The 24,220-nt window shown below is 38.3% G+C and overlaps 2 protein-coding genes across 3 annotated transcripts; both read left to right on the forward strand.

The window, feature by feature from the left end:
- The first annotated feature begins 1,504 nt into the window (after positions 1-1,504).
- Positions 1,505-4,351, forward strand: LOC104119659 (putative NAC domain-containing protein 94). Of its 2 annotated transcripts, none has more exons than XM_009631229.4 (3): positions 1,505-1,898; positions 2,535-2,839; positions 3,415-4,351. In XM_009631229.4, the coding sequence occupies exons 1-3, from the start codon at positions 1,718-1,720 to the stop codon at positions 4,102-4,104; spliced, it is 1,176 nt and encodes a 391-aa protein (XP_009629524.1). In that variant the 5' UTR covers positions 1,505-1,717; the 3' UTR covers positions 4,105-4,351. The 2 variants fall into 2 exon arrangements, with proteins under 2 accessions (XP_009629524.1, XP_009629525.1); XM_009631230.4 differs by having other exon boundaries at positions 1,510-1,898; positions 2,538-2,839.
- A 16,387-nt stretch (positions 4,352-20,738) lies between these two features.
- On the forward strand, positions 20,739-21,227 carry LOC138900229 (uncharacterized). Its single transcript, XM_070186949.1, has one exon. The coding sequence runs from the start codon at positions 20,739-20,741 to the stop codon at positions 21,225-21,227; it is 489 nt and encodes a 162-aa protein (XP_070043050.1).
- The last annotated feature ends 2,993 nt before the right edge of the window (positions 21,228-24,220 follow it).

The following is a 24,220-nucleotide window of genomic DNA, read 5'->3' on the forward strand; positions in this document are numbered from 1 at the left end:
CTACTAATTCAACTTTCAAGGCCAAAAAATGTCTAAGGACTTGAAAAATATTAGGACAAGAAAGTCAAAATCAGCTGAGTAAAAACTTTTGAATTTGTTTGTGGACCCCAAAAGGGTCAAATTTAGGACTTATTGTCCCTAAAATACCCCTCAAGTTTTCATAATAAGATAAGCTGCCCTTAATTACCTTAGCTGGAGAGTATCTTTACTTACTTTAGCAGAAACTGTATTCAATCTGACAAGTCAGTGGAATAGAAGCTGAGAAAGAATGGAATAGAAGGAAATGGATTTTTGGATCCTGAGAAAACTATAGCTTCTAAATATTTAAAAAATAATCATAAGTCTGTGGCTAGTCTCATAGGGAATTTTACATCTTAATATAATTTTGCGCTTTTGCCTTGGGAAATGTTTTTGGTCTGTGACTCTGAGTTTCCAAATAGCTATTCAAACTACAAGTAATTTATAAAATATTAGTACTTGGAAATTTGCTTTGTCTTGAATATATACACATTAATTTATCTCCTACATATATAATAATTAATCATGGACTTAAGCTCAATATAGTCATGAAAACAACAATTAATATCCTAATCCCTAGTAGGGTAAATTTACTGAGTTTCTTGAGATTCTTCCATTTGGACTAAACAAACTACAAATGGGTACAACAAGACATTGAAGTGAGAAATAAGAGTCATACTGGGAATCCATTTTTCCCTTGACCTTAGAGTTTCTTGGTAGGTGATTCTAATTGGTATATTATTTTTTTCTTTTTTGAATTTAACTTTTATACGCTTAAATTGTGTATTTTCTTAACATTATCAGATCACCTATAAGTTGTCGTTCATTAAACATCAAGATTAGTAACCTGAAAAATAAGATAAATTACCTATCTAAACAAGTTAAAATACACAAATAATTTAAAAAAATATTTACACTCAGTGTATATAAGTAAATCTTTCCTTTTTAGTTTAAATTATATACATTGAAAGTATAACAAATCTTACACTATTAGTATAATATAACTGATTATATATATATATATATATATATATATATATATATATAACAAGTTATTACTCTATTTTAAAGGTATCATATATCATAGCTGATATAGGAAATTATTTGTCATTATAGATCAACTTAATCTGATAACATAAATATTTTTTTACACAATCAGCAGTGGCAGAGCCACATTCAACCAAGAGGTGTCGATTCACCAAAAGATTACACTGTATTGCTAGATAATTTTTTTTATTTTATGTATATTTACTGTATGGTGACTCTCCTTACCGAGGATAAGTGATAAAATATGAGTAGAAATCTTTCTTTTTGTCTTAGCAAAAAGAAGATAGAGCCAAATTTGGTTAATTTCCAAAGAAGAGCCAACGGGATATTTGCAAAAAAAAACAAGCCAAGTACGTAGAGCTTTAAAGTCACCAGAAAAGGCGGCTGATCCTTCGGAGGCAGACCCCTCTTCAGGAAGCATATAATCACTTCTAATTAATTCTCATACTTATTGGACTTCTCTCTTCAACTTATCTATTTGGAATGCATGCTATAAAGTTTTTTCTTCTCTCTTAGTTTCAATATTAGGTTTTTAACTCTAACACAAGGAAGATCAATAGTTAGTTTCCTTAAACAAGTTTTTTTTTGTTTAGGTAGCTAGGGTTTTCCAAAGAAGAAGAGAAGTTGTTTTCTTTTAGATTTTAGAGAAGAAATGGAAGAGAGAAATGAGAAAGAAAAAATGGATGAAGTGATGCTACCAGGGTTTCGTTTTCATCCAACTGATGAAGAGTTAGTAGGGTTTTATCTAAGGAGGAAAGTTCAGCAGAAACCTATCTCCATAGAACTTATCAAGCAACTTGACATCTATAAGTATGATCCATGGGATCTACCAAGTAAGAAACAACAACTTCACCCTTTTATTTGCTTAAAAAATAAGCTTATTCATATGCTTTTGCATCATTTGTTTTTCCATATGAAATGACTTTGGCCTTTACTTACATGTTGTCCTTGGTATTTCTTTTTGGATTTAACTTATATATACGTTGGCAGTTAAAGAATTTTTACACGGAATTAAACCTAGTTATTGTAGCAAGTAATATGCCCTTACCTGTTATGGACCGTTACCTGTAGCAAGTAATAATCTGACTAATCCACTTGTTAGGGCGGAGTTAGGGAAGCGGAAATGGTTCATCCAAATCTCTTTTGCCGGAAATTTATATTATGTGTGTAAGGTCAAAATTATTTTATATATATATATATATATATATATATATATTAGATGATGAATCTCCTTGCTTCTTAGCATATTTACTTCTTTTATTTTTTTTGAAATCCCCTATTTTAAAATTCTACCTCCATCACTCCCTTTAGTTATATTTTAGACGAGCGAATAGAATAAAATAAAAGATTTCACTAGAAGTTAAACTCTTTGTTTTTTCTCTTCTTGATTTCTTCTCTTTTAATTTCCTCATGACCTTACAAGATTTCCAAGCTAACTACTCCTTTGTTTTGTTGTTACTTTTTCCTAGCAGAGTTGGCAACAGTGGGAGAAAAAGAGTGGTATTTCTACTGTCCAAGGGATAGAAAATATAGAAATAGTGCAAGGCCAAATCGAGTAACTGGAGCTGGTTTTTGGAAAGCCACAGGTACAGATAGGCCTATTTACTCTTCTGAAGGATCTAAATGCATTGGCTTGAAGAAATCCCTAGTTTTCTACAAAGGTAGAGCTGCAAAAGGCATTAAAACTGACTGGATGATGCATGAGTTTAGGTTACCTTCTATCACTGACTCCACAGCACCAAAAAGATTCTTGGACAAACATATTCCTCCTAATGTAAGCTTCTCAAAACTCTAGTTTTATATTATCAGTATATTTGAATCTGTTGTAACAAGTAATTGGCCTTATTTTTCAGTTATTATTCCAATTTATAACGTTCAATTAATTGTAGTTGTCTTTTAAGTGACCCGATAATATAAATTTTCTACAATCAATATATATATATATATATATATATATATATATATATATATATATAAAAAAGTTAAACTCTTTGCTATTATATACACTAACAAGGAAAGTATCAGTATATTTTATTTATTATAGTATGTAACCGGCTAACTTGATAATGTTAAAAGTCTTTACACGGTCGATATGTATATTGAAATTAAACTTTTTGCAAATGGATTTAATTTATATATATCAATAACGAAAACTTTGTTACCATTATCCGTTTATTTTAATCTATTGTAGTACGTAACTGGATTTATTTCTAAGTTATTCATCCAATGTATTATACTAGTTAATTACCTGGAGTTATATTTATCGTGACTTGATAGTGTATAGTTCTTTTGCATTGTCAGTACACGTTAAACTCTTTACTAATGTAATGTTTTTCTTGGATATTTTAGGACTCATGGGCAATATGCAGGATTTTCAAGAAAGCAAACTCCAATACACATAGATCTCTTTCTCATTCTTGGGTATCACCAACAGTACCTGAAAACACTACATCAGATTTTCTAACCAGCAGCCACTTTACTAATTATTCAAATGAAATTTCATTGATAAACAAAACAAGTTCACCTATCCAATTTAGTGGTTGTAGCATTAATGATTTACAAAACTCATCATCTAATATGACTAGTTTCTCCACATTAGATCTTCCACTTTACAAATCCCTCAACTCAAACTATGACCCTATCACAAGTTACACATTTTCTTCTTGTACTGAAACTTCTGAAATACTACCATTACCAAAATGCATCAATATGAGCAATAATAATATTGATGCTTCTTCTTTGCTTCTAAACATGTCATCTTCTATATTTGGAGATTATTCGATACCGTTACCGGAGAATATAGAAGGTGGTGGTGTTCATGATCAAGAAACAACCTTAAAGGAAGCTAATCATGTGAACAATATGGATCATATGGAGGAACAATGGAGAAATGTTAGATCTATTGGATTACTTCCTTTGAATAATTTTCCTTTGAATATGGCTGCTGATGCTTGGAAGACGAATTTGCTTTGGGATTCTTCTCCTTGTCCTAGCAGTGAAATAGCCACAAGTTATTCTACTAACAAGTGCTACACTTGACCTACTACTAATTTTAGTGTTATGTTTTTTAGTTTCAAGAACTTAGCTTTTGTTTTCTTTCTTTTGGATTTTGTTTTGTGTTCTTTATGAGGTACTTTTGGGCTTAGTTTTAGTTTTGGATTAGTGTTGTAAAAACTCTAATGTAGGTTTTTCAATTGGTTCATGACTAATCAAATCGTTTCCCGAAAAGTTTTGGCCAAGATATGGAACAACAATTTCATATTACATACCAGCCAATATTGTTTCATTGTGCTCTCTGATGACTTTCCTTTTTGCCTGTATTTATTCTTATTTGTTTTCTTTCCTTTGTCTTCTTTGGTACAATTATATTGGGATGCCACATACATTAACCTATATAAAACAATAGAACTTTGTGTTTCATTGCGATTTTTACTAGCAAGGTGATATTATATACGGTAAAAATTAATCCGGTCTCAGAAGTTGGGTGAATTAAGAAGTAATACGTGTCAAGGATGACCAGTCAATAGTAAGTTAACCATGGAGACACCAGACACAAACCTGTAGTCAGATAAGATGTTGACACCGGATACAAACATGTGGCCGGATAATAAACAATTCAAGTTATGACTATTACATAAACATTATAGAAGATCCGAAGATTCCTCCGGCCTTTATTAGCATTTATTAGGCTTTATTATTCTTTATCACATTTTTATTATCTTTTATTGTAGCATTAATGTTGATAATTAATGGGGCTTAATTTGTAGATCATACACCCCATAACTCTAGTATAAATAGAGGCTTTCATTCTATTGTAAGGGAGAAAAAGAGACTGATAGCAAAAAGACTAATATTCTTTATCTCAAACTTTATACAAGTATGCTCAGGATTTTTCAATTATTCTTGATCCCGGTGGGGACATTATGAAGCCCAGACTTATTTTTTCTTCAATTAACCTTATTTTAATCGCTTTGTTCTTCATTATTTTATTTTATCGGACCAATTTAATCATGCGTCTATAAACCACGTTACAAATTCAACCGTACCGTTTCACAAGTAACAGATATTACAATTTTTTAACTCAATCCTCATTTATGTATCAAAATGTATACAATTTTTTATAACTTTCATTTGGTGTGATCCAAAAATAAAAATCACCAAGTAAAAATCGCACATTACACCTGTTAGCGAACTTTAATTTAACTCAATCCGTAATTAAATGTATACAATTATTTATAACTTTCATTTGGTGTGATCCAAAAATAAAAATCACCTGAGTAAAAATCGCACATTACACCTGTTAGCGAACTTTAATTTAACTCAATCCTCATTTATATATCAAAATCTGGAGATATTTTTATTTATTCTTTTTGGCAAGAAGTGGGGTAGGTGTTGATACTTGGTACACTACACCCCCACAAATCTACTCTCCTCACTTTATTTTCTCTTTTTCTTCTTCTTTTCTCCTCCGCTGTGAGACGAGTGTTAAAGTAATTGGTTCCAAACGGTTGACTAAACTGTGATTACACTCGGAGATTGACTTGTGAATAGTCCCTCCCTTGGGATCAAATGTTATTATCCTCGTGTCAAAATGTTGAACAAAGAAACAAACATTGATAAAATGAAACGCAATAGGCGAAACTATTTATATTATAGCCGTAAAAGTGTATAAAATTTATATTATATATATATATATATATATATACATATATTCGACTATTATTTTAAAAGCGGTTAATATCATTTTCTCTAAAATGAACCATGAGATATTACTAATACTAGTATTGGTCTTGTTAGTACGTCATCATTGAGGCCCAAGCCCATCAAAGATAATGTTAGACCGAATCAACAACAAACAAATGGAATCACACAAGTGGGATCTGGGTAGAGTAGTGTGTACGTAGACCATACCCCTACTCCGCAGGAGTAGAGCCCCTATTTCCGATAGACCCTCGGCTCAAGAAGATGAAAAGAGACAGTGGAGTAGTAATAGCAGAGAAAGCAAGAAAGATAATATCAGCAACGTAATAACCAGAAAATAGAGAGAAAAACAATAACAACAAGCAATAACAATGGCACAGTACTACAGACACAATGGAGTAATATGGATATAACAAGAGCCACTAGCATCCTAAGACACTACACTATCGGACTAGCCTCCTACGACCCAACCTGTAGCCCTAATGAAGTAATATGGACACAATTGAAGCCAGTAGCCGCCTAAGACAAAACACAAACTAGCCTCCTACCTCCTAATCTACAACCTTAGTGCTCGCCCTCCACAACTTCCTATCAAGGGCTATGTCCTCGGGAATCTGAAGTCGCACCAGGTCTTGCCCGATCACCTCTCCCCAATATTTCTTAGGCCGCCTTCTCACACCCGTCAAGGCCAGCCGTTCTCACCTCCTAACTGGGGCATCCATGATTCTCCTCCGCACGTGCCCGAACCATCTAAGCATAGCTTCCCGCATCTTGTCTTCTATGGGAGCCACGCCCACCTTTACCCGGATATCTTCATTCCTAATCTTATCCAGCCTAATGTGCCCGCACATCCATCTCAACATCATCATCTCTGCAACTTTCATCTTCTGAATATGAGAATTCTTGACTAGCTAACACTCTACACCATACATCATGTTCAGTCTAACCATCGCTCTATAGAACTTACCTTTAAGTTTCGGGGGCACCTTCCTGTCACATAAGATTCCTGATGCTAGCCTCCATTTCTATCACGACCCAAACTAACCATGTTGTGATGGCGCCTATCGTGGAACTAGGGAAGCCAACTCATTTCCAAAACAAACCGATATTTTTATTTCAAAGATAATTTCAAGGCTATTTAACATAAAATCCTTCGTAAAGGAGTTCAAATCAAAATAAAAGTGCGGAAAAGAAAAGCCTGACATCGGGGTGTCACTAGTCATGAGCATCTACTATAATTTGTCTGACAATATCGAGACTAACATAGTATAAAAAATAGTTAAATACAACTAAAGGAAGATAAGAGGGAGAAGAGCAGGGCTGCGATCGCTAGGCAGCTACCTTGCTATCCCCGAGAAAATCTGCAACCGGAATAGTCAACAGCCGCTATCGTATCCAAATACGCTTGGATCTGCACACAAGGTGCAGGGAGTAATGTGAGTACGCCAACTCAGTAAGTAACAACAGTAAATAAAGACTGAGAAGTAGTGACGAGCAATAATGCAAGTAAAGTTCATATCACAAAAATTCAGTAAAATACAGCATGCTTTTAAAACCTGGGTTTGAATCAAATTAGCTCTTTTAAATCCAGTTCTAGTAAAAACATTTAAAGACATTTTTCAACCGTTTTCAAACAAAGGATAAATGCAAAGGTGAGCCAAAACAATGAAATCATAATCAGCCCCTCGGGCAACATCACTCATATACAGCCCCTCGGGCAAACCTCACAATCACTCGTATACATCCCCTCGAGAAATCCTCACCATCACTCATGCCTCACAGTCACTCAGTACTCGGCACTCTGCACTGGCACTCAATAGGTACCTGCGCTCACTGGGGGTGTGTACAGACTCCGGAGGGGCTCCTTTAACCCAAGCGTTATATCAAGCCAATCATGGCATAAATCAATGAGGCCCTCGGCCTATATCAAACATGTTGCGACATGCAGCCTGATCCCATAAATATCCTTACAAATCAGGACCTCGTCCTCACTCAGTCATAAACCTCTCCAGCCTCTCAGGCTCTCAGAAAACAAAGTATTCAGCCCAAATAACATTTATATGATGCATCAAAATAGAGTAATAGAGACTGAGTTATGCTGTAAATATGTATAAACATGACTGAGTATAGATTTTCTATCAAAAACAATGAGAGGATAGCAAGAAAAGACCTCTAAAGGTCCAAACAACACTGGCATAAGGCCTAAACATAACATCCAGTCTGATTTACATAAATTCTTTCTAAAAAACATTAGAATCATATAGTTTCAACAACATATTCAACTTTACAGTTGATACGGGACGGACCAAGTCACAATCCCCAACGGTGCACGCCCACACGCCTCTCACCTAGCATGTGCACCACCTCCAAATGGTAAAATGATACAAAATTTCGGGGTTTCATACCCTCAGGACCAGATTTACAATCGTTACTTACCTCAAACCGATCAAATCCCTACTCTGCGATGATCTTACCCTCGATTCGGCCTCCAAATGCTCTAAATCTATTCACAATCAGTACAATGCCATCAATTTATGCTAAAGGAATGAATTTTACAAGAAAAACTACCAATTTAGACCAAAAACCTTAAATTGGCTAAAACCTGGCCCCACGTCTCGAAATCAGACAAAACTTACAAAACTTAAAAGCCCATTCACTCACGAGTCCAGACATATAAAATTTATTAAAATCCGATACCGTTTGATCCCTCAAATCCTCCCATCAAACTCTCCAAAATTCCAAGCCCCAATCCCTCATTTTTACCCCTAATTTCCACTAATTAAATAATTAAACAACGAAAAATCACCATAGATAGGAGTATTAGAGCTCAAGCAACTTACCTCAATGAAAACCCCCTGAATCTCTCTTCAAAATCACTCCAAAAGCTCCAAACCCCGACTTGAAAATGGTGAAAATGAACCAAAATTCGCGAAGTGTTCTTTTTATACTTTCTGCCCAAGGCTTTCGCACCTGCGGCCAAATATGCACACTTGCGGTGCCGCATCTGTGCAAGAAACTCCGCACCTGCAAAAAATCATTAATTTTCCTAACTTCGCACCTGCGCTCCATATCTGCATTTGCGACCACGCAGGTGCAGAAAAGACCTCGCACCTGCAGACGTTGTCTGGCCTCCTCACTTCTGCTTCTGCGGGCACCTATTCGCATCTGTGGACCCGTAGATGCGACCTCCCCTATGCACCTACAGACCCAGCCTACTTCAACTCCGTCCGAAGCTGCAAACTCCCACGCGCGCCTGTGACCTCGCACATGCGGCTCCCCATCTGCAGGTGCGGAAAACAGCAGCAGCCTCAACACCAGCAGAATCAGCAACTTTCAACACCAAAAATCAATCTGTTAGCCACCCAAAACTCACCCGAGGCCTTCGGGATCTCAACCAATTACACTAACAAGTCATATATCAATATACGAACTTAGTCGAACCTTTGAATCACTCAAAATGACATCAAAACACCAAATTACACTCGGATTCAAGCCTAAGGACTTCTAAACTTCCGAATTCTACCAACGATGCCGAAACCCGCTAAACCACGTCCGAATGACCTCAAATTTTACACCAAGTCAAAAATAACACCAAGAACCTATTCCAACTTCCGGAATTCTATTCCGACCCCGATATCAATTTTTCCACTGCCGACCAAAATCGCCAAATTTCTAACTTTCTTCAATTGAAGCCTAATTCTACCACTGACCTCCAAATCACATTCCGAACGCTCTCCTAAGTACAAAATCACCTAACGGAGCTAACAGAACCATCAAAATTTAAATCCGAGGTCGTTTACATATAAGTCAATGTCTGGTTGACTTTTCCAACTTAAGGTTCTACTTTAGAGACTAAGTGTCTCAATTCACTCCGAAACTACCCCGGACCCAAACCAACTAACCCGATATATCATAATATAGATGAAAAGCACAAAAGAAAGCAGAAATGGGAAAAATGGGGCTATAACTCTTGAAACGACCAGCCGGATCGTTACAATTTCATCCACCCCACCCCTATATGGTGTGTGGAATCCTCATCAATATTCCCATCCTCCTAGATAATCGACCCTAGGTACTTGAAGCTCCTTTTCTTGGGAATTACTTGAGATTCAAGCCTCACATCCATGTCCGCTTCTCCCGAAACGCCGCTAAACTTGCACTCCACGTATTCTGTCTTAGTCCTGCTCAACTTGAAACCTTTAGACTCAAGGGTCTGTCTCCAAACCTCCAACCTCTCATTAACATCACCTCGCGTCTCCCCTTGGATATGGTGTGTCAGTGCGTCGATCCTTGGTACAAACCCATAACAACTGGAAAATGCTCCGAGTCGCCCCTCATCGTCCTAACCCGAGTCTTAGCTCCTTCATACATGTCCTTAATCACCCTAATATAAGCAACCGGGACACTTTTCACCTCGAGGCATCTCCAAAGAATTTCCCTAGGGACCTTGTCATATGCTTTTCTAGGTCAATAAACACTATGTGCAAATCCTTCTTCTTATTCCTGTACAGTTCAACCAACCTCCTTATAAGATGGATAGCTTCCGTAGTAGAATGACCAGGCATGAATCCAAACTGGTTATCAGATATTGACACTGACCTCCTCACCCTCACTTCCACTACCCTCTCTCAAACTTTCATGGTATGACTTAGTAACTTGATACCCCTATAGTTGTTAAAATTATGGATATCGCCTTTGTTCTTATATAGTGGTATTAACGTACTCCTCCTCCATTCTTCTACCGTCTTTTTCGGCCTGAAAATAATATTAAACAACCCAGTTAGCCTCTCCAATCCTACTCTACCCACTGACCTTCAGAATTCTACCGAAATCTCGTCGAGCTCGGTCGCTCTGCCCCTGCACATCTTACGCATAGCCCCCACCACCTCCTCCACCGTAATGCGCCTACAGTAGCTAAAATCTCGGTGACTCTCGAAGTGATCCAATTCCCCTAGAACAATATCTCCGACCCTTCGTCATTCAGCAGTTTATGAAAGTAGGTCTGTCATCTCCGCTTAATCTGAGCATATTCCATCAACACTATGCCTTCCTCGTCCTTGATGCACCTCACTTGGTCTAGATCACGAGTCGTCCTCTCTATCGCCTTGGTTAGCTGGAATAGCTTCTTGTCGCCGCCTTTGTCCCCCAGCTCTTCGTACAGGTGACCAAACGCTGCAGTCTTAGCCTTCGTGACCGCTAACTTCGCCACCTTCCAAGTCGTCTTATATCTTTCTCTGTTCATCCTCCGTGACCTCTAAGTGGATGGTTTTGAATTTTTGTTCCTGATTGCCCCATGAGTAGAATTTCAAGTTTAACGAATATTGTCCAACTCTTGCCCCATGGACAACACTTTTGACTTTTGACCTTAAAGTTCTATTCATAGGGCAAACGAAGGTCAAAATATAAAGACCACCCCAAAAAAGTGTCATACTTTTGTAACTTTCTGTCTAGAGGGACTGGTGTTTAAATATTATTCATGTTTTTACTTTATTGTGAAAATAGGCTTTTTCTTCATAAAGAACACCATATTCTTCAATATTAGAAGCTTGAAATTTTGTTTGGAGGTAGAAACTGGAAGTTACTGATTGATTATTGTAGAATTTGTTTTAAGATTGATAATTTGTGCTTAAATTTTTAGTTCAAAACTTATTAGTGATTTACTCTTAAATATCTTAAAACTCTATTGTTGGTACTTAGAAAGTATTGAAGAAGGCACAAAAGGGTCTTCTTGATTTGATGTTATTTGACTAAATTTATGGTTGGAAATCATTTGTATTGGTATTTAAAGGCGTTATTTCACATTTGAGATTATTTGGAGCAGATTTGGCGTGATTTGATCGAAATTAAAATTGCAAATTCGAAGAACACTTTGTTGAAGAATACAAAAAAATATACCGATTGGGTAGACTTTAATGAACAATTTAACAGATAGGCTAATTGTAAAGTGCACAAAGTCGTACCAATCTGGTAGAGTTTGATGAATAATTAAATAAGTACAAAATTATGCTAACTAGGTAGAATTTGTAAACAGTTTAACATATAGATTGAATGCACACAAAGTCGTGGCAATATGATAGAGTTCGGTGAATATTCATTTTGCGTGATCCAAAAATAAAAATCGCCTAAGTAAAAAATCGCACATTACACCTACTAGTGAACTTCAACTCAATCCTCATTTATATAATTTGGAGAAGTTTTTATTTATTCTATTTGGAAAGAATTGGGGTAGGTGTTGATACCTGGTACACTACATCCCCACAAATCTACTCGCCTCACTTCATTTTCTCTTTTTCTTTTTCTTTTCTCCTCCATTGTGAGACTGAGAGTGTTAAAGTTGGTTCCAAACGGTTGGCTAAACTGTGATTACACTTGGATATTGACTTGTGAATAGTCCCTCCCTTGGGATCAAATGTCATTATCCTCGTGTCAAAATGTTGAACAAAGAAACAAACGTTGAAAGGCAAAGATCACTTTTAGTCGCGATAAAAATTATTTATATTTGATAGCCGTAAAAATATATAAAATTTATACATTTTTTGTATATAAATAAAATATATATATATATATATATATTTTATTTATATATATATATACTATTATTTTAAAAGTGACTATAAAATGTTATTTTTCTTAAAATGAACCATGAGGTGCCGCTAATAGAGAAAAGACCCAAAATAGTCCAGTATCTTTGGATTTTAACTCAAATTAGTCCTATTTCTTTCACATGAAGCACTAATAGTCCATATTCTTTAATAAAGTGGCACACTTTTAGTCTCCATATTTGATATGGAAAAAAAAAATCAATTTTCTCATGTTTGGTTAGCTTAAATGTTTTGGAAAATATTTTTCTCATGAACTCATTTTCCTCCAATTGGAGGAATTTCCCCGTCAAGAGAAGGAAAAATATTTTTCAAAACTTTTTTTCAACCCTCCACACCCTTTTCTTCAAACTTTTCTTCACTGTTTATATTTTCTAGCCATGTACATAGATTATACATTTATTATACATAATTATACACATATAATACATAAATTATACATATATTATACCTTCACCGACTATTTTTAGTCTAAGCATGTCACGCCCTAAAATCACGTAACCGACACTCAATACTCTATTCGACCCGAGTGAACCATCCCATAGATTAATACGTACCTATATGCCTAACAGGATGATGCGAAGGCCTCTTCAAGTACAATAATTTTAAGATATAGAACAAGACATGAGTAATATCTTTAAGTAAATATTTTTCTTTGAAAGAGAGCTTCATAAATATAAAAGAAAGTTTCATTCATGCATGCCATATTAGTAACAATAGGATTACAACCCAAAATAAATACTACTATTGTCTATGGAATCTCTATGACACAGAATGAAATAGCCAATCAAGGTATAACCCGATGGCTCAAAGGATAATAATATAATAAAGTTCTCCACGGGTACGAGTATGGAGTCTCACCAAAAGCGTCAACAGAAAATGTAGAGCTGCCCTAACCACACGGTCCAAGTTGCTCAAGTCCAGTCCCTGAAAACATAAATGGAAATGTGGCCAAAAGGCCTAAGCTCCACATGCCTAGTATGAATCATAAACTGTTCACTAAGAGAAAATAGGACAAGACGTAAGAAGATATAAGATATGTAATAACAATTTAGAAAGAAGCCTTCATATAAATTAACAATTTAGAAAATAAAATAAAATAAAATAGTATGATAAAACATATTTCAAAGTCTTCCTTTAGCATTAATCTTTGCAAATCGTGTTACATTTTTCATTTACCGGGAGCACTATACCATCACCGACACGAAATAAGGTCAACTAGGTTATGTACCTAGCGGCAAGTATCATATACCCTACTTGCCCAGGTCATCTCTCGTTATGCCACATGAATCGACTCAGTCGTAAGTAGCACAATAGTACCCCCTAATGGGAAGTACTCCGCCGTAGTTTCCAACTGTAAGGTAAGTTCTACGCCTACACCGGCACATGTAGTTTCATGACCTAATGAGGAAAAGTATCCAAGGTCAATCTCGGTGAACTTAAGTAACTCCCAAAACCTTTACATTTATCAATGACAATGTTCATAGCCAAATCAACTAATTGAGAATAGTTAAATCCAAGATATTTCACAACTCATGTATTTCCATTTCAAAAATACTATAAGTGATATTCCTTATTTTAGTTTTAAATATTTGAATAACATTTCAAGAAAATAATATTCATAACACTTAAATCTTTTATGATGCAAAAAATGGTACAATCCCAGCTCGCTCGTCCCCACAAGCTAGGACTCACATTTAGAAATTCAATTAAAATCGTATATCGATATGAGTTTGGAGAAAAGCTCCGAGAGTAATAAGTTTCAACGTACCTCAAATTGCTTCCAACCTTACCCCAAATGATCCAATAATATCGATGAGTCACAATTTACATATACAGACTCACATAATTTAATAACGCGTTACGACAATACCAACCGAGCCAATTAAGTGTTTAACACTTAAGTCCAAATTTCATAAGTTTAGCAAATATCCTCATTTCATCATTTGAAGGTCAATCCTTGAATTCTAACTCCAACTCATTCGTTACACTTGTTATGGAATCTAGTCGTTCCACTAGAAACTCAAAATAACATCATTCAAACAAGACCCAACACTATTCATTATCCCTACCAACCAACTCTTCAATTTCAGGACTAGCTTCTAAGGATTTTATGAATAAATGTTTAAATACAAATCTAACTTCATAAATATACTCTATTATGTCCATGGAGTATAATACTCAAGTTTGGAGTGAAGGGATTACCTCTTTATTAAACCCTAGAATTTTCAAGATTTGAGTTCTTGAAGTGTTCTTGAGATTTTCTACAAAAATCTATAATTTTCATGTAGTTGAAGAGTCAAGAGATGTAATTAATGAACTAAATCTACCAAAAAATATAATTAAATTCTTACCTTAAAGGTGTATTAATGGTAGAGATATAATTCTCTCTCTAAGTCTTCAAAGATAAAGCCCCAAAATAAAATATTAATCTACTCCCGTAATTGCCTTTAAAAGGCTTCAGAATTCGGATGCCGCATGGGACGCGTTGCATGCTTCATCGCGTGCGTCCCAACTCCTTCCACTTGAGCGGACGCCAACTTTGGCGCTACGGGACAAGTTCACTGCCTCACACTGGGTTCTAACTTATTTCGGACGCGATGGAGATGCGATGCAAGTGCAGCGTCCATCACTGAAATAACATTTTGGTCTTCAACTTTATTTATTCTATTCCCCAACTTTACACGTTGCTTTTATCTTTAATAATTAATTCATTTGTCCCCTTTGTCCCTTTGTTAGCCAACAACCTTTCTACTTTTCTAAATCTCTTTTTCGTTGCCAGCAAAAGGCTAGGATTTTAAATTCCTTTCTAATTAAATTTCAATTCTTCAAAGTTAGCTACATACCATTGAGTTTTCATAATTTCGGCCCTTCTAACATAGAAACTTGATATGTTCTGAATACATTTGTTAACCTTGTAACCTCCACTAATTCAATGATTAACTATTGGAATTATCCCTAAATATTCTAATAATTTTGTTCCACTCGAATAACCATGTATCTCATATTTAATAAATTAATTATGAAAATTCACTGGGCTTTACAAAGCAGTTAGGTAGGCGGCTATTTGGGTTAATTCTTCTTCTTTTTTTGATATAGAAAAAATATTTTCTTTCATTTCTATAAAATGATGTAGAAAAAAGTATTTTCTTTTCATGATATAGAAAAAATATCTTCTTTCATTTTAACAAAATGAGTACTTTTTCATGTTGTAGAAAGAGTACTTTCTTTTTCAACCAAAAAAAGAGTGTTTTCTTTTTAGTTGTGTAACACAAATTTCAACGTTATTTTTGCGAGAAAAGGTAAAGCAACACATTAGTCCTTTTGGTTTGTGTAAAGTTTTAAAAGAATAATTAAATTCTTAAAAAAAAATAGAGTCTTGAAAACGTTGGGTAATTGGGGTTGGGGGAGGGGGAGAAGGGAGCACGGGAAACATGGAGATTTGGGAGAAGGGGGGGTTAAGAAAAGTAGCATAAAATAATTTCTAAAAAATATTTTTTACTCTCTAAACAAACACTAGAAAAAGAATTCCGGAAAAAGTTTTTCACTCACCAACCAAACAAGGAAAAATAAATGATAACCTCTCATTTTCTAGGAAAATATTTTTTTCATATCAAACATGGAGACTAAAAGTGTACCACTTTATTAAAGAATATGGACTATTAGTGCTCCATGTGAAAGAAATAGGACTAGTTTGAGTTAAAGTCCAAAGATACTGGACTATTTTGGGCCTTTTCTCACTACTGATACAAGTAGTGGGCGTGTTAGTTGTAACGATTCGACCGGTCGTTTTGAGCATTTGCACTTCGCTCGATAGTTTGGTGGCACAGGTAGCTCCATAAAATTTATTAGGAATTATGTGCAAAATTTGAGTTCATGCCGAGTTGATTTGATATGTTTCGGCGCGAGTTTTTGGAAGTCGAAAGTTCATTAAGTTTGATTTGAGGTGCGTTTTGTCATTTCGATGTTGTTGTGCGTGATTTGACACCTCGAGTAAGTCCGTATTATGTTATGGTACTTTTTGGTATGTTCATACGAGGTCCCGAGGGGCTCGGGTGAGTTTCGGATAGGTTTGGATTGTGTTGCGCTCGTTTTTCTTATGTTTTGACGCCGTTTCTTCAAGTATAAATGATATCATATTGAACAAATGAGCTCCGATTTCTGTTTTGATTGAAGCATTAGATCCGTATCGTAATTACGGACACGTCGTTGAATTTGGACATCGTATGAGAATTTTATGGTCATTTAACTAAGAACTGGATTGCCAGATTTTTTAGATTAATTACGAAATTACCATTGACTTCGTATTTAAAAATTTGCACATCTCCAAATATTGAAACCAACATATCTCCTTCATTATAAGGTCAAATGGAGTGATTCAAAAGCCTTTCTTGACTGAAATATCATAAGAAATCCATTAAAGGTATCAAAAGCAAGTTTTGGGATCACTTGGCATGCAAAACGAGGCAGAATAGCTAAGCAAAAATACTTAATATCGAAGGTTTGTTCATTTGGTCATATTTTGAGTTGGGGAGCTCGGATTTGGACAACGTTTGGAGGCGATTTTTACCATATGGATTGGGATAAGTGTTCTATACTCAATTTTGGCTATATTTCATGAATCCATCTTCATTTTTGGCATTTGATTGATGATTTCAAAGTAAAATTTGGGGGTTTTGTCAAAAATTTCATAAAGTAAATTTTTGAGTTTTGAACATTGATTCGGAGTCGGATTTGAGTGAAAGCAGTATGGATGGACTTATAATTGAATGGGTTATCGTATTTTGTGAGTTTTGTCAGGTTCCAAGGCGCGGACCCGAGTTTAACGTTTTGGTCGATTTTGGGATTTTGATTAAAGATTCGACCTTTATCGATTGGGTTTGTTTCCTTTGGCATTATTTGATGTATTTGAGCTGCTTTTGGCTAGTTGCGAGCCGTTCAGATGGTCGTTACGTGCGGGATTGCCATTTTTAGAGCATCGTTTGCCTTGTTGGGTATTGGATTTGGCTTGTTCTAGGTAAGTAACTCTTCTAAACTTAGTGCTGAGGGTATGAAATCCTGCAATACGTGTTATGTGATTGGTATTGAGGTGACGCACATGCTAGGTGACTGTAATGACTCGGCCAGCCTTTTTGAGAATTTGAGTCCCTAGTTGTGAGTTTAAGCCTTAGAAATAAGACTGTAGTTGGAACTGTGTGAAGATGGATCCTGAATGGAATTCTGTCGACTCCGTTGAGTGATTTTGAGTTTAGGAGCGCCTCCAGAATGTGTTTTGGAGGTCTGTAGTAGATTTAGGCTTGAATTGGCGAAAGTTAGATTTTCGGCGATTTCGGTCGATAGTGAAAATTTTGATATCGAGCTCAGAATTGATTTCCTAAAGTGGTTGTAGGTTCATAGTGTCATTTGTGATCTGTGTGTAAAATTTGAGGTAATTCGGACTAGATTTGACGTGGTTCGGCGTCGTTTGTAGAATTTGGAAAATTCTAAGTTCTTAGGCTTGAATCCGTGCTTAATTCATGATTTTTGGTATTGTTCGATGTGGTTTGAAGGCTCGACTAAGTTCGTATGGTGTTATAGGATTGATTGGTAGGTTTGATTGAGGTCCCAAGGGCCTCGGGTGTGTTTCGGATGCTTAACGAAATGAAATTGGACTTAGGAAAATCTGGTATTTTTGCTAGTTCTATTGTAATCGCACCTGCGCAAGGCTGCCCACAGGTGCGTGCAAATTGGCGCAGAAGCGGAGTTGGGTGGATTGGTCAAGGGTCGCAGGTGCGTTGAAAAAGGCCGCATTTGCGATGCCCGCAAATGCGCAAGGCTGTTCTCAAGTGTGTAAGGTACGCAGAAGCGGAAAGGATTTTCGCAGGCGCGCACGCGCAGGTGCGGCCCTTTCATCGCATGTGCGAAGGCAGAGGGGGCAGGTGCGGCCCTTTCATCACAGGTGCGGAAATACCTGAGCAGTGGTCACAATCGAAGGAGCTTCGTGATTTTTGTCATTTTTGACTTTGCAAACTTGGTTTAGGGCGCTTTTTGAGCACATTTTCGAGGAATTTCTTGAGGTAAGTCCCGTGTGCTTATTTTTTATCAATAATCTTGCTTCCCCATGTATTTTCCCATCTAGTTAGTATGTATTAAAGGTGGAAAATGGGAATTAGAGGACCATTTGGTGTCGGATTTTAGTAAATTTGATATGGTTAGACTCGTGAGTGAACGAATTTTTGTATTTTATGACTCTTACCCGATTTCGAGACGTGGGCCCCACGGGAGATTTTTGAGTTAATTTTGAAATTTTTGTTAAAATGTTTATTTCATTAATTAGATGAGTCTATTATTGTTATATTTATGATATGTAATTGCTTTTGGCTAGATTTGGTCCATTCAGAGTCGGATATTCGTAGGAAAGGCATTATGACCGATTGATTGAGCTTGGTTCGAGGTAAGTGACTTGCCTGACTTTGTGGAAGGAAAATTCCCTTAAGATTTGGAACTATTGTGATATGTGAGCGTCGTGTACGTGTGATGACGAGTACGTACACAGGCTAGTTGTGAAAAACCCGATTTTCTTACCGAGCAGCAACATGTTTTCCATTTATTTTGAGTTATACCATTTTAATTAGTACTGATCTATTTTCATTCTTAATTGAGTTATTCCAATATGTGTAGCTATCATGTTTAGTCTAATTCAACATATTTACGTGTCTTAATTGTTTATGAGAATTATGTGCAGCACGCTTAATGAATTTCCTGTTTCTTTCCTGACTGGTACTTAGTCTAAATTGTGAGAATTTTGTGATGTAGTTGTATTTCTATCATTTGCGTTGCATATTTACTTTGGGACTACGGGACGGTATTCTGGGAGATCCCTTGTACTGCATATTTACTTTGGGACTACAGAATGGTATTCCGGGAGATCCCCATGTCTTGCATATTTACTTTGGGACTACGGAACGGTATTCTGGGAGATCCCCCCTACACATTTATTTTGGGACTACGTAACGGTATTCCGGGAGATCCCCCTACACATTTACGTTTGGGACTACGAGACGGTATCTCGGGAGATCCCCTGTTGGGTTTCTATGTACTGATCTGTTACCTTCTATGATTTCATTATTGTTAAATTTTAGCCTTTATTTTATTGCGGTATTACACTCTATATTATTTTATTATATATTTACCAGTAGGGCCTTGACCTAACCTCGTCACTACTCGACCGAGGTTAGGCTTGGCACTTACTGGGTACCGATTGTGGTGTACTCATGCTACTCTCTGCACATATTTTTTGTGTGCAGATCCAGGTGCACCTTATCAGCCGCACTATCAGTGAGTCGGGACAGCTTTGGAGACTTCAAGGTATATCTGCCGCATCCGCAGACCTCGGAGTCCCCTTCTACTCTTTCTCATGTCCATTATCTTCTGTATTTTTCCTTGTTAGACTCTGATGTATAGAGACACTAGATTTTTCCTTCTGTAGTTTGTGATTCACGATGTTCCAAGTTTTGGGATTTATTGTGTATTTTTGAATAGTTGGTTAAATTTATATTTTTATTTCATTATTCCACAAAATATTAGGCTTACCTAGTTGTAGAGACTAGGTGCTGTCACGACGTCACACAGAGGGGAAATTGGGTCGTGACAAGTTGGTATCAGAGCTCTAGGTTCATAGGTGTCGTAAGTCACAAACCAGTTTAGTAGAGTCTCGCAGATCGTTACGGAGACGTCTGTAATTATCTTCGGGAGGCTATGAAACTGTTAGGAAAATTTCACTACTTTGATTCCTTGTCGTGCGAAAAACTTGTTGACTTCAAAGATTATAAACTTATGTATTCTATTCTCTCACAGATGGTGAGGACACGTACAAGAAGATCTGGTGACCAGGCAGCCGCGCCCCCTGTTAGAGCCGCGAGAGGCCGGGGGCGGGGGCGGGGTAGAGGCCGAGGACGTCCACGTGATGCAGCCAGAGCACTCGCACAAGCTGCTACAGAGGAGCCTCCAATAGCTCAAGCTGGAGGGCAGACGCCTGAGATACATGTTCCTGCACCAGCCCTCTAGAAGACTCTAGCCCAGATTCTGAGCATGTTCAGAACCTTAGCTCAGGCTGGATTGATTCCACTTGCTCCTGCCACATCTCAGGCCGGGGGAGAAGCAAAGACTCCCATCGTTGGTACTCCAGAGCAGCGGGTTCAGGTCAACCAGGTTCCAGAGATTGTACCAATGCAGTTGGTAGCTCCAGCGCAGCCCGAGGTTAGGGCAGCAGCATCTGAGGCGAAGCAACTCAGACTTGAGAGGTACAAGAAGTACCACCCACCTACTTTCAGTGGATTGGCTACAGATGATGCTTAGGGTTTTCTGGAGGAGTGTCATCGTATTCTCCGTACTATGGGCGTAGCGAAGATGAGCAAGGTTTCTTTTACCACATTCCAGCTTAGAGGAGAAGCCTATCAGTGGTGTCATGCTTATGAGTTGAGTAGTCCGGCTGAGGCAGCTTCACTTACATGGACACAGTTCTTGGACATATTTTTAAGAGAGTATGTCCCTCAGATCCTCAAGGAATCATGGCGCGCGGAGTTTGAGCAGCTGCGCTATGGTGCTATGACTGTGTCAGAGTATGCAGTTCATTTCAGTGATTTGGCCCGACATGCACCGGCTTTAGTTGCCACGGTTCGAGAGAGGGTTCGACGGTTTATAGAGGGTCTCCATCCCAGCATCCGGAGTAGTATGGCCAGGGAATTGGAGATGGATATTTCTTATCAACAGGTTATGGGTATTGTCAGGAGATTCGAGGGCATGTTTGCCCGGGATAGAGAGGAGAGGGAGGCCAAGAGGTCTCGGGATGTTGGTTATTATTCGGAGCTCGTGCCCCAATAGCTCGCCATGGTAGGGGTTATGTGAGTCACCTTGTTCATTCAGCTCTTCCAGCCTCCAGCGGTGCTCCAACTCCTTCTAGACCCCAGGAGCCTTATTATGCACCGCTAGTATCTAGTGTGCCTCCTGCACGGGTGTTCCTAGCGGCCAGTCCAACAGACATGGCCCGATCTAGTCATAGTAGCCACGCCCTCCCAGAGCTTGTTTTGAGTGTGGAGACACTCGCCACATGGTGAGGGATTGCCCCAGGATTAGGAGGGGTTCACCTCCAAAGACTTTTCAGCCACAACGTGCTCCACCGGGTCCTCCGGCTATGATTACAGCACCAGCTTCCACCCCGCCTTCTCAACCAGCTCGAGGTAGAGGTCGGGGAGGTAGTGGTCGCCCTAGAAGGGGAGGCCAAGCCAGATATTATGCACTTTATGCTCGTACAGAGGTAGTTACTTCTAATTCTATCATTACAGGTATTGTTCATGTCTGTCATAGAGATGCGTTGGTATTATTTGACCCAGGCTCTACATATTCTTATGTGTCCTCTTATTTTGCCCTGTATTTGGGCGTATCTCAGGATTGTTTGAGTTCCCCTATTTATGTATCTACTCATGTGGGAGATTCTCTTGTTGTGGACTGCGTGTATCGATCGTGCTTGATTTCTCTTAGTTGTTTTGAGACCAGAGCCGATTTAGTCACAGTGAAGAACATGTATCCATTGCCTCATATTGATGACTTATTTGATCAGTTACAGGGTACCAGAGTGTTTTCCAAGATTGACTTACGTTCAGGTTATCATCAGTTGAAGATTCGGGAGCCGGATATCCCGAAGACTGCTTTCAGGACCAGATATGGTCGCTATGAGTTTCTTGTGATATCTTTTGGGCTGACCAATGCCCCAACAACTTTTATGCACTTGATGCACAGTGTGTTCTAGCCCTATCTTGACTCATTCATCATTTTGTTTATTGACGACATTCTGGTATACTCCCAGAGTGGGGAGGATCATTAGCAGCACCTGAGGACTGCACTTCAGACCTTGAGAGAAAAGAAGTTATATGCAAAATTTTCAAAGTGTGAGTTTTGGCTAGACTAAATGGCATTCTTGGGTCATATTGTATCGAGTGAGGGGATCCAGGTGGATCCGAAGAAGATTGAAGCAGTGCTGAGTTGGCCCAGACCGTCCTCAGCTACAGAGATCCAAAGTTTCCTTGGTTTGGCGGGGTATTACCGTCGCTTTGTAGAGGGATTCTCATCTATTGCAGCACCTGTGATTAGGCTGACCCAGAAGGGTGCTCCATTCAGGTGGACAGAGGAATGTGAGGAGAGCTTTCAAAAGCTCAAGACAACTTTGATTACAGCCTCAGTATTGGTATTACCTACAGGTTCGGGGTTTTATACTGTATATTGTGATGCATCGTGGATTGGTCTCGGCACGATGTTGATGCAGGATGGTAGGGTGATTTCCTACGCGTCCAGACAACTGAAGGTGCACGAAAAGAACTATCATGTCCACGACCTTGAGTTAGCAGCTATTGTTCATGCCTTGAAGATATGGCAGCATTATTTGTACGGTGTTACTTGTGAGATTTACACCGATCATCGGAGTTTGCAGCATCTGTTTAAGCAAAACGATCTTAACTTACGTCAGTGGAGGTGGTTGGAGCTACTTAAGGATTGTTATATCACTATTTTGTACCACCCTGGGAAGGCCAATGTGGTAGTCGATGCTTTGAGTCGCCGGGCAGAGAGTTTGGGGAGTTTAGCATATCTACCAGCAGCAGAGAGGCTATTGGCATTGGATGTTCAGGCCTTAGCCAGGCAGTTTGTGAGATTGGATATTTCTAAGCTGAATCGAGTATTAGCTTGTGTGGTCTCTCGGTCTTCTCTTTATGATCGTATCAGGGAGCGTCATTATGAAGACCCCCATCTGTTTGTCCTTAAGGGCACGGTCCAGCACGGTGATGCTAAGGAGGTTACTATTGTAGATGATGGTGCATTGAGGAAGTAGGGCAGGCTATGTGTGCCCAATGTATATGGTTTACGTGAGTTGATTCTTCAGGAGGTTCACCGTTCGCAGTACTCTATTCATCTGGGTGCCACAAAGATGTATCAGGACTTGAAACAACATTACTGGTGGAGGAGAATGACGAAGAACATAGTAGAGTATGTGGCTCGATGTCTGAATTCCCAGCAGGTAAAATAAGAGCATCAGCGACCAGGTGGATTGCTTCAGAAGTTAGAAATTCCATAGTGGAAATGGGAGCGGATCACTATGGATTTCATGGTTGGACTCCCACGGACTCAGCGGAGGTTTGATGCAGTTTGGGTGATTGTGGATAGGCTGACCAAGTCGGCTCATTTCATTCCTGTGATGACTACCTATTCTTCCGAGCAGCTAGCTCGAATCTACATCCGTGAGATCGTTAGGCTTCATGGCATACCAGTATCTATTATCTCTGATCGGGGTACGCAGTTTACATCACGGTTCTGGAGAGCTGTACAACATAAGTTGGGTACTCGGGTTGAGTTGAGCACAGTATTTCACCCTCAGATGGACGGACAGTTCGAGCGCACTATTCAGATATTAGAGGATATGCTCCGTGCGTGTGTGATAGATTTTGAGGGTACTTGGGACCAGTTCTTGGCACTTGCGGAGTTTGCTTACTACAACAGTTATCAGTCCATCATTCAGATGGCACCGTATGAGGCTCTGTACGGTAGGCGATACCGGTCCCTAGTGGGTTGGTTCGAGCCCGACGAGGCCAGATTATTGGGTACGGACTTGGTTCAGGATGCCTTGGAGAAGGTTAAGGTAATTCAGGATATACTTCGCACGGCCCAATCCAGACAGAAAACTTATACGGACCAAAAGGTTCGTAATGTTGCATTCATGGTTGGTGAGCGAGTCTTGCTCCGAGTTTCGCCTATAAAGGGCGTTATGAGGTTTGGAAAAAAGGGCAAGTAGAGCCCAAGGTTCGTTGGTCCATTTGAGGTGTTGCGTC

Source organism: Nicotiana tomentosiformis, chromosome 10, assembly GCF_000390325.3.
Source record: "Nicotiana tomentosiformis chromosome 10, ASM39032v3, whole genome shotgun sequence".
NCBI classification, from domain to species: Eukaryota; Viridiplantae; Streptophyta; class Magnoliopsida; order Solanales; family Solanaceae; genus Nicotiana; species Nicotiana tomentosiformis.